The sequence below is a fragment of the Anomaloglossus baeobatrachus genome, chromosome 4, assembly GCF_048569485.1.
Source record: "Anomaloglossus baeobatrachus isolate aAnoBae1 chromosome 4, aAnoBae1.hap1, whole genome shotgun sequence".
Classification (NCBI taxonomy): Eukaryota; Metazoa; Chordata; class Amphibia; order Anura; family Aromobatidae; genus Anomaloglossus; species Anomaloglossus baeobatrachus.
The window spans coordinates 508132054-508143878 of NC_134356.1; the positions used below are offsets into that span (position 1 = coordinate 508132054).

General features: G+C 50.2%; 1 protein-coding gene across 1 annotated transcript in view; it reads left to right on the forward strand.

Moving 5' to 3' along the window:
* Positions 1-3416, forward strand: part of WHAMM (WASP homolog associated with actin, golgi membranes and microtubules) — a 60406-nt gene extending 56990 nt beyond the window's left edge. The window contains 1 exon segment of the mRNA XM_075345843.1: positions 2774-3416. Coding sequence (XP_075201958.1) covers positions 2774-3054 — 281 coding nt within the window. The 3' untranslated portion in view covers positions 3055-3416.
* The last annotated feature ends 8409 nt before the right edge of the window (positions 3417-11825 follow it).

Genomic DNA, 11825 nt, shown 5'->3' on the forward strand with positions numbered 1-11825 from the left:
CACAAGATCCACAGTGATTGGGAGAGATCGGTCACAAGGCCGGTCTCTCCAATCAGAGCTGGGGGCGGGTGAAACAAAGTTCACCCAGCTCCAGCCAGTCATCAGTGCTACAGCAGCACTGATTATGGCTGGATTGCAATGTGTTAGCCATTTTCAATGGCTGACACATTACAGTGACTGTAATTGGCTGAGCGGCGTTCGTCAGCCAATCACAGCCTCTGTAGGTTCGGGGAGGAGGCACCACCCCTCCTGAGGTCAGGCAGAGGTCCCCTCCTTCCCGAATCCACCGTTTAGGTAAACAAATTTCACTCCCCGGGGCTCCGGGACCGCGATTTCGCCAGGACGTACTGAGTACGTCATGGGTCGTTTAGCACCATGTGACCATGACGTACTCAGTACGTCCAAGGTCGTTAAGGGGTTAAATTAAAATGACTAGTTGTGTGTGTTTTTTTGGTTTGTTTTTTTTTTTATATTTTATTGTGTTTCTTTTTTTCTATTTGTACATACTTTTGGCTATGCGGATTAGAGAGGACCTTTTACCAGGTCAAAATTGGCCAATTTTTTCTTTTTAAGTCCGCCATACTATTCCAGATATACGGATCTTTTCACTTAGTGCTAATTTTTGTGGTCTTCACTAAGGAGGCAGAGCTGATAGTATTCTATGGGGCTGTGTCATCAGGCCATAAAAAATAGTATTAAATAAAAAGCCCATATCTCTGGAACCATGTGCCAATTTGTTTGTAAAGCAGAATACCCAGGAAAGTAGTGGAAATGGGGGAAAAAGGAAACAAACTGTCCACTTTTGACGTCTTAGCTTGTAAGCAGTGATGAGGTGACCCGGACTGTAGAAGTCCAGATCCGCAAGGTTTCAAACTTACCCAACTGCCAGACCCGCATCCGGGATTCCAAGTATTGATCCAGATTCGGCAACTCAGGAAATTAAAATAAATAAATAAAGGAAAAATAAAGAAAATAAGAATGAAGCAAGCACTTCATACTTACTGAGGCTCCGGCGTGGCTGTAACTGCTCCCGCAGCCGCCCATTCACTTTCAGGGTCGCTTACTACCTTCATTGCATATGCACTACTTTCTCCGCCCATCGGCCATCCTGGCGTCTGTGATTGGTTGCAGTTAGACGCGCCCCCACCCTGTGTGATAGTGTCTGACTGTAAGCAATCACAAGCACTGTCTTCGGGTCTAATCGTACAGTAAAAAGTAAAATATTTGGCGTAGGGTCCCCACAAATTGATACCCAGTGTGCATACAGCATATAGTTACAGGTTGCAGCCCCCAGCTGTGTGCTTATCTTGGCTTTGTATCAAAATAAGAGGACTGCATAATGCTTTTTTTTTTTTTTTTATTTAAATAAATAAAAATAAAAATAAATATATGCATGAACAATAATGCGTGGCCCGGAAGTGAATGGGTGGCCTGGAAGCAGTGTACAGCTGCGACAGAGCCTCTGTAAGTACAGCGTGCTTGCTTTCCATCCCCCCCCCCCCACCCCTATATCCCTCGACCAACACTTTTAATCCCCAGATGCTGGTCCCCTTAGACTTCTCTTGGGACCGGCATCCGGCCCTGAACTGAATTTTAAAAACCAGATAACAGGGACCCGCCAGTCCCGGTTATCTGCGAATCTGCCCATCGCTTCTTGTAAGTGCTTTCCATGGATCTATTAAAAATTGTTCTGTGTCACGGTGACCATTAAACCTGGCTTGATCAGTCCAGGAATAAAGCCGTGAAGGCAGCAGCATCTTAGAAACATAGACCTCACATCCAGCATGTATGCCTGGCATAGACATGCCCACATGGGAAAAGTCTAGTAATAGAAGCTGTATATCAGGTGGTGTGAAATGAATATAACCATGGAGAATACAATCTGAAACTTTTTTTTTTTTCTGTGGAGCCACTAACGTGGAAAACGTTATGTTACATAGCGTCCATAGTCTAAGTGACCTTCCATTTTTACATAACAATTTATCATAGTCTAGGGAAAGCATGGAAAATACCTGATGACCTTTTTCACTTATTTCACTGCTGAACTGTTGCTTTCTTTGGACGCTCTTCTTTCACGTTAGTTGGCATCAGCGCTTCTTAGACACCAGATTTGTCAGTAGCCTGAGACCCTTCTCCCGGCACAAGAACCGTTTCTTTAAACACGTGGCCAGATTCTGTAGTCGGCTTGTTGGAGTGCAATCAGCTGAACACATGAAATACGTGTTTGTGGGAAATGATATAGCATGACTTGAAGTAGATTTATTTCAACCATGAATCATTTTGGACTTTGGATTCCAATGGAATTCTGCATGCACACTTATACAGGGAATATTATCAGATGTCTGTTTGGTTACTTATTAATGGGGTTGTCCACTTTTGAGTACATGAATGCCCCTGGCTAAAGGTTTTTATAAAACAACAAACCACACAATACTCCCCTTCCTTTAGTTTACCGGAGAATCTCCGCCACTGCTTCCGGTGTCTGGAATTGGCTGTAGTGTTGACATCACATTGACAGCGCGGTGGTCAATCAGTGACCTCCAATACTCTGCTGCTTCGGAGCCTTTGAGTGTATTGATTAGCTGTTAATGTGACATCAGCACTACACTTTTGTATTTTGATGAAACAGTAGTAATGTTCTGTAGCGTGACAACTTTACGGTAAGTATAAACATATAGATATGTACATAGTATTGGAACTGGCAATGATAAATGTAAAATTGTCTCTATTGCCGCACACAGCGTTTTCAGTCCTCTCTATATCCTACTCCTAGGTTCCATGGAAGAGGTGTTGGCATCATTGAAACGAAGTGAGACTCTCCTCCGTAGGGTGGATCCGCCGCACTTCTCAGCCACCAGTGTAAATGACAGTATTTTAACAGCCATAAGACAAGGAGTAAAACTGAAGAAAGTGCAAAAAGATCCTGTGAATAAAGAGCCAGAAAATGAACTTGAGCGGAGTATAAAAGCAGCTATGCAGAGGATGAAGAAGGTATCTGCTGACTCTGATGACGAGGAGAAAAGTGACTATGTTAGCGGTGATTGGGACAGTTAGAGGGGATACACTAATCTCCCCGATTTCTGAACACTGGCTTTATCTTCTACTCTAATCTAACAGTTTTGCATAAAAATCTTGAAACTCACAATAGCAGTGACTCTACGGAGAAGTGAAATAACAGAGGGAGCATCATCACCTCTATGGCCATCCAACAGTATTGTTCTGCTACAAATCAACTACAAGCCTTTACTACTGATTTACCAGGCCTTTCTGGCTAAACACATCGCCAAGCTCGAGTCTTATCAATTTCATGTCTATATAAAAAGCACTGGAAATACTGTTTTTATAATTTAGATCCCTATTTTAACTTTTCATAGTTATAAATGTACAGTCGTCATTAAAGGACTGCTTGATACAAATGTTTTGCAATGGGATTGAATGGTATATACATGTATGAAGACATTAGTTATAAAATGCTCTTGGAAACGTGTTAGTTTGGCTTGTTCAGAGAAGAAATCCAGAGTGTAAAATCTGTGCAATTCCTCAATCTGCCTTGTATGAGGATGTGGAGCCACCATAGATTGTAGAGTGAATGATACCGCTGGATTTGCCTGTGAATTTTAATTATAACTGAAGGTGAATAATTTATGCAACACACCCTGTGTCTCTCGCCCTTTCTTTGAAAGGTACTGTTTTATTTACCTGAGAATATCCTCAGAAAATGAGTTGCTGTTGTTAAATTCAGGTTTTAATGTTTTGTTTTTTTTATCTATTTCCCCTAGGTGGTCCACTACAAAGCATAGTGGCTACATCAACGTAAAGTTGTGACAGAAGGCTTTTTTTTTTTTTTAGAAAAAACTTTCTCTTGTCATTTCAGCCTGTGAGTGGCGCTATCACTGTCCGCTCATCCCCATTATGTGACTCCGGGCTGCAACATTATGTGACCTCTGATGTCCGGTGATGTCACATTAACTTCTGGAATTGGAAGTTGACCCGACATCACCGAGGCGGGACCAGTCTACCTGAGTGACTGGGCTGTGAGCGGAGTTCACTGCACATCACAGCCCAGCATCACTCGTGCTTGCGGCGCTCTGCAGTGAAGGAGAGAGCATACAAGATGATTGGATGTGACATGCGATGAAACTCCACCCACAGCCTGGGTCCTGCCATCGTAATGCTGTGCCAACTGGAGACGGAGGTGGAGGCAATAACCATGGGCCCGCGAATACCAGCCCCAAGCTGTCTGCTTTATCATGGCTGGGTATCAAAATTGGGGGGGGGGATGCTCGCTGTTTTGTTTTTTTTTTAACTTATTTAAATAATTTTTTAAAAAGCCGCATGCAATTCTTATTTCTTTGTCGCTCCATTGGGAGACCCAGACAATTGGGTGTATAGGCTATGCCTCCGGAGGCCGCACAAAGTATTACACTTAAAAGTGTTAAGCCCCTCCCCTTCTGCCTATACACCCCCCGTGCTCCCACGGGCTCCTCAGTTTTTTGCTTTGTGCGAAGGAGGTCAGACACGCACGCACAGCTCCACAGATTGGTCAGCAGCAGCTGCTGACCATGTCGGATGGAAGAAAAGTGGGCCCATATAGGGCCCCCAGCATGCTCCCTTCTCACCCCACTCTTGTCGGTGGTGTTGTAAGGTTGAGGTATCCATTGCGGGTACGGAGGCTGGAGCCCACATGCTGTTTTTCCTTCCCCATCCCCCTTAGGGCTCTGGTGGAAGTGGGATCCTATCGGTCTCCAGGCACTGAGACCGCGCTTCATCCACAACTCCTGTGGAGCCTGCTGGATAGGAGCCGGGTATCGTTCAGGGACATGGCCCTGCTACTTGGAGGTACTCTGTATCCCGGTGGGGACCGCGCACAGCAACACTACAGCTTTGCTGGGTGTGCTAGTGCACCGGGGACCACGGCGCTGACCGGGTTAATAGGTGCCATTACACACTCAGCGTTGCTGAGTGTGTTTATGTATAGGGACTGCCGCACTGACCGCCGCGGCCATGGAAACACTGCGGCGCGGCTGGGACTTGTAGTGCGCCGGGGACTTTCACGCCGGCCGCGCTTTTACGGCGGCCGCGTTTATTACTAGAGTCCCCGGCTTTTTGCGGCCTAGTTTCCTTTCCTCCCGCCCACAGCCCTGACAGGCAGGGGTAGGGCGGGACGCTGCACAGAACGAGCAGCACTGAGGGCTGGAGCATGCTTTGCATACTCCACCCCCCTCACTGTGCACAGTGCGGGCACCAGTTCCCGCACTTTCTGGGTCACGCCCACGGCTCCCTCCTCTCCTCAGGACGCCGGCAGCCATTCCTGTCAGCTCCTCGGACGCAGCAGAGGGGGACAAAGTCTGGGAGACCCAGGCAGGGACTCTGGTGGCCTCACAACCGCTTTAGGCGGGTGGTAAGCAGCACCTGTGGTGCTAGCCCCATTGTGCAGTAGTGTAACATTATATGTTTATGGTATATATGTTTTACACTGTATGGTGCACAGTTGATTTCTGGCTATATACCCTATTGTGTTACTCAGGGAAGATAATAGCATGGCGCCCACGAAAGGCAGGGGTGCCAAAACACAGGCTTATTATGTTGCCTGCGCCGCATGTACGACCCTGCTACCGGCAGGTTCCACTGACCCTCATTGTGTGCACTGTTCGGCCCCTGTGGCACTTACTCAGCCGGAGCCTCTGCTAAGAGGGGCCCAGGGGGAGCCACCTGCTAACACTGTTCAGGTGACGGGGACGGAGTTTGCAAAACTCTCTGAGACTATGGCTAAGATACTAGAAGCCTTGCAGTCCAGGCCGGTATCTCAGCACAGGGACTCTGTTGAATCTTTGTTCCCTGGCCCACCTCAGCTGGACCAACAATGTCCTCCCGGGGTATCTCATGGATCCCAGGCTGAGGGTTCTGACACAGACCCCAGCCCCAGACCGACTAAGCGAGCTCGCTTAGATTTTCCCTCGACATCATCATATTGTGCAGGGTCTCAGAGGGGGGGAATCTCTGGTTGATGAGGCGGAGACAGCTGATCAGGATTCTGATCCTGAGGCCGCTCTCAATCTTGATACTCCGGACGGGGACGCCATAGTGAACAACCTTATTGCGTCCATCAATCGTATGTTGGATATTTCTCCCTCAGCTCCTCCGGTGGAGGAGTCAGCTTCTAAGCAGGAGAAATTCCGTTTCAGGTTTCCCAAGCGTACACCGAGTATGTTTCTGGACCACTCTGATTTCAGAGAGGCAGTCCAGAATCACCATGCTTGTCCAGATAAGCGTTTTTCTAAGCGCCTTAAGGATACACGTTATCCTTTTCCCCCTGACGTGGTCAAAAGTTGGGCTCAGTGTCCCAAAGTGGATCCTCCAATCTCCAGACTGGCAGCTAGATCCATACTTGCAGTGGAAGATGGGGCTTCACTCAAAGATGCCACTGACAGGCAGATGGAGCTCTGGTTGAAATCCATCTATGAAGCTATCGGCGCTTCTTTTGCCCCAGCGTTCGCAGCCGTATGGGCGCTACAAGCTATCTCAGCAGGTCAAGCGCAAATTGACGCAGCCACACGCACGTCCGCGCCACAGGTGGCGTCCATAACCACTCAGACGTCGGCATTTGCGTCTTACGCTATTAATGCTGTCCTGGACTCTGCGAGCCGTACGGCGGTTGCAGCCGCCAATTCGGTGGTACTCCGCAGGGCCTTGTGGCTACGGGAATGGAAGGCAGATTCTGTTTCCAAAAAGCGCTTAACCAGTTTGCCAATTTCTGGCGACCGATTGTTTGGCGAGCGTTTGGATGAAATCATCAAACAATCCAAGGGAAAGGATACATCCTTACCCCAGCCCAAACCGAACATACCCCAACAGAGGAAGGGGCAGTCGAGGTTTCGGTCCTTTCGGGGCGCGGGCAGGTCCCAATTCTCCTCGTCCAAAAGGCCTCAGAAAGATCAAAGGAACTCTGACGCATGGCGGTCTAAGTCACGTCCTAAAAAGGCCACCGGAGGTGCCGCTACCAAAGCGGCTTCCTCATGACTTTCGGCCTCCTCACTCCGCATCTTCGGTCGGTGGCAGGCTCTCCCGCTTTTGCGACGCCTGGCTGCCACGGGTAAAAGACCGTTGGGTGAGAGACATTCTGTCTCACGGTTACAAGATAGAGTTCACCTCTCGTCCCCCGACTCGATTCTTCAGGTCATCCCCGCCTCCCGAGCGAGCCGAGGCTCTTCTGCAGGCGCTGGGCACTCTGAAGGCAGAAGGAGTGGTGGTCTCTGTTCCTCTTCAGCAACAGGGCCACGGTTTTTACTCCAACTTGTTTGTGGTCCCAAAGAAGGACGGGTCTTTCCGTCCTGTCCTGGACCTGAAACTTCTCAACAAACACGTAAAGACCAGGCGGTTCCGGATGGAATCCTTCCGCTCCGTCATCGCCTCAATGTCCCAAGGAGATTTCCTTGCATCGATCGATATCAAAGATGCTTATCTCCACGTACCGATTGCTCCAGAGCACCAGCGCTTCTTGCGCTTCGCCATAGAAAACGAACACCTGCAGTTCGTGGCACTGCCGTTCGGCCTGGCAACAGCCCCACGGGTTTTCACCAAGGTTATGGCTACTGTAGTAGCGGTCCTCCACTCTCAGGGTAACTCAGTGATCCCTTACTTGGACGATCTCCTGATCAAGGCACCCTCTCAAGAGGCATGCCAACACAGCCTCGACGCTACCCTGGAGACTCTCCAGAGTTTCGGGTGGATCATCAATTTTCCAAAGTCAAATCTGACACCGGCCCAATCGCTCACATACCTTGGCATGGAGTTTCATACCCTCTCAGCGATAGTGAAGCTTCCGCTGATCAAGCAGCGGTCACTACAGACAGGGGTACAATCTCTCCTTCAAGGCCAGTCACACCCCTTGAGGCGCCTCATGCACTTCCTGGGGAAGATGGTGGCAGCAATGGAGGCAGTTCCTTTCGCGCAGTTTCACCTGCGTCCTCTTCAATGGGACATCCTACGTAAATGGGACAGGAAGCCGACGTCCCTCGACAGGAACGTCTCCCTCTCTCAGGCGACCAAAGCTTCCCTTCGGTGGTGGCTTCTTCCCACTTCATTATCGAAGGGGAAATCCTTCCTACCCCCATCCTGGGAGGTGGTCACGACGGACGCGAGTCTGTCAGGGTGGGGAGCGGTTTTTCTCCACCACAGGGCTCAGGGTACGTGGACCCAGCAAGAGTCCTTGCTTCAGATCAATGTTCTGGAAATACGGGCAGTGTATCTTGCCCTGAAAGCGTTCCAGCAGTGGCTGGAAGGCAAGCAGATCAGAATTCAGTCGGACAATTCCACAGCGGTGGCATACATCAACCACCAAGGCGGCACACGCAGTCGGCAAGCCTTCCAGGAAGTCCGGCGGATTTTGATGTGGGTGGAAGCCATGGCCTCCATCATCTCTGCAGTTCACATTCCAGGCGTGGAAAACTGGGAAGCAGATTATCTCAGTCGCCAGGGCATGGATGCAGGGGAATGGTCCCTTCACCCGGACGTGTTTCAGGAGATCTGTTGCCGCTGGGGGGTGCCGGACGTCGACCTCATGGCGTCCCGGCACAACAACAAGGTACCGACGTTCATGGCACGGTCTCAAGATCCCAGAGCTCTGGCGGCAGACGCCTTAGTTCAGGATTGGTCGCAGTTTCAGCTCCCTTATGTGTTTCCTCCGCTGGCACTGTTGCCCAGAGTGTTACGCAAGATCAGGGCCGACTGCCGCCGCGTCATCCTCGTCGCTCCAGACTGGCCGAGGCGGTCGTAGTACCCGGATCTGTGGCATCTCACGGTCGGCCAACCGTGGGCACTACCAGACCGACCAGACTTGCTATCTCAAGGGCCGTTTTTCCATCTGAATTCTGCGGCCCTCAACCTGACTGTGTGGCCATTGAGTCCTGGATCCTAGCGTCTTCAGGGTTATCTCAAGACGTCATTGCCACTATGAGACAGGCTAGGAAACCAACGTCCGCCAAGATCTACCACAGGACGTGGAAAATTTTCCTGTCGTGGTGCTCTGCTCAGGGTTTTTCTCCCTGGCCTTTTGCCTTGCCCACTTTTCTGTCCTTCCTTCAATCTGGACTGGAAAAGGGTTTGTCGCTCGGCTCCCTTAAGGGACAAGTCTCAGCGCTCTCTGTGTTTTTCCAGAAGCGCCTAGCCAGACTTCCACAGGTACGCACGTTCCTGCAGGGGGTTTGTCACATCGTTCCTCCTTACAACCGGCCGTTAGAACCCTGGGATCTGAACAGGGTGCTGATGGTTCTTCAGAAACCACCATTCGAGCCAATGAGAGATATTTCTCTCTCACGCCTTTCGCAGAAAGTGGTTTTTCTAGTAGCAGTCACTTCACTTCGGAGAGTGTCTGAGCTAGCAGCGCTGTCATGCAAAGCCCCTTTCCTGGTTTTTCACCAGGACAAGGTGGTTCTGCGTCCGGTTCCGGAATTTCTCCCTAAGGTGGTATCCCCCTTTCATCTCAATCAGGATATCTCCTTACCTTCTTTTTGTCCTCATCCAGTTCACCAATGTGAAAAGGATTTGCACTTGTTAGATCTGGTGAGAGCACTCAGACTCTACATTTCTCGTACGGCGCCCCTGCGCCGCTCGGATGCACTCTTTGTCCTTGTCGCTGGCCAGCGTAAAGGGTCACAGGCTTCCAAATCAACCTTGGCTCGGTGGATCAAGGAGCCAATTCTCGAAGCCTACCGTTCGGCTGGGCTTCCGGTTCCCTCAGGGCTGAAGGCCCATTCTACCAGAGCCGTGGGCGCGTCCTGGGCTTTGAGGCACCAGGCTACGGCTCAGCAGGTGTGTCAGGCGGCTACCTGGTCGAGCCTGCACACTTTCACGAAACACTATCAGGTGCATACCTATGCTTCGGCGGATGCCAGCCTAGGTAGACGAGTCCTTCAGGCGGCGGTTGCCCACCTGTAGGAAGAGGCCGTTTTACGGCTCTCTTACGAGGTATTATTTTACCCACCCAGGGACTGCTTTTGGACGTCCCAATTGTCTGGGTCTCCCAATGGAGCGACAAAGAAGAAGGGAATTTTGTTTACTTACCGTAAATTCCTTTTCTTCTAGCTCCAATTGGGAGACCCAGCACCCGCCCCTGTTTTTTTGTGTACACATGTTGTTCATGTTGAATGGTTTCAGTTCTCCGATATTCCTTCGGATTGAAGTTACTTTAAACCAGTTTATAATTCTTTTTCCTCCTTCTTGCTTTTGCACCAAAACTGAGGAGCCCGTGGGAGCACGGGGGGTGTATAGGCAGAAGGGGAGGGGCTTAACACTTTTAAGTGTAATACTTTGTGCGGCCTCCGGAGGCATAGCCTATACACCCAATTGTCTGGGTCTCCCAATTGGAGCTAGAAGAAAAGGAATTTACGGTAAGTAAACAAAATTCCCTTCTTTGATAGCCAAGATAAGCGCATGGCTGAGGGCTGCAGCCTGTAGCAGTATGCTTTATCTGCACTGGGCATCATAATACCGGGGGGACCCAACACAGATTTATTTTTACTCTACTATTGGGATGCACACAGTGTGTGTGAGTCCAAACAATCACAGATGTCACACGGTGGACACGGTCTGACTCTAACCAATCACAGTTGTAAGGACTGACGGTGGTGGGGGAAGAAGTAAATATGTATGAGGGTTGTAGTGTTACAGCCGTGTGGGAGATTTGGTAAGTATGGCTGTCCTGCTCTAATCCCCCTTACCTTTCTACCACCATTTTCTTTATCGTTCCTTATGGGAGACCCAAACCATGGGTGTATGCTACTGCCCCCGGAGGACACACAAAGTTACTACACTCAAAAACGTGTAGCTCCTCCCTCCTAGCATATACACCCCCTGCTAGCCAGATCTAGCCAGTTTTCTTGCTTTGTGTCAGGAGGATCACACACACACATGCATTCTCTTTTGATTTTTCATTTTTTCTAAAGATTTGGAAGAAAAGCGGGTCCACTGGACTCCCGGCATGTCCCTTCTCACCCCCTGGCGGCGGTGCTGTTAAGGTTGACTTCAGGGCAGGAGCCCTTCATGCCGCGCTCCTTCACCATCCCTTAGGGGCTCTGGCTTGAAGTTGGAGCCAACACGGTTCTCACTGCCTTGCAGGAGACCGGCCTCCATCCGCAGCCCTTGTGCAGGACCCTGCTGGAAGGAGCACTGGACCCCCACCCCACCAGGGACTGGGCCCTGCGTCTCAAAGCTAAGTATAGAGACGTTATTCAAAGGGTCCTTCTGCAATGTGGGGCACTTTTTAATGTGGGGGACAGTGATGCTTGATAATGCTGCTTTTACTGTGTTTCCGGCCGGTTCCACGGTTTCTTACTAGGAACCGCGCCGATGATGCCTGATTCTCGGCCGCATGTATAACTCTAGGCCCCGGCTTCAGCCGCGGCCTAGTTTCGTTTTCGTTCCCCTGCATGTCAGTCATGCAGGGGGACACTGCAGAGCCGCCCGCCGGCCGCTCTGCACAGGGGAGGACGCTCCTTTTTGAGGAGATGATTCCTCCCCTGTACATCTCCTTCGCCCTCCGATTCCCGCTCCTGGGTTAACCCCCGCCCCCCCCCCCCCCCCCTCACTCTGGCGCCATTTTCTCAGCGTCTCAGTACTCTGGTCGGCGCTGGCTGCTCTGCAGTGCAGAGGGAGTGAATATCTGGCTGGGGGTCCAGGCCTGGAATCCGGAGGGCACTCATATAGTGGCCTGATAAGTCACAACCTCTGGTTGTGCACTTTTATTCACTCTCAATGCATTCTGAAGGAGTTAATTCTTTATCATAGAATCTCCTCCTCAGCAGCATGTCTCACACTAGGAGCAAAGC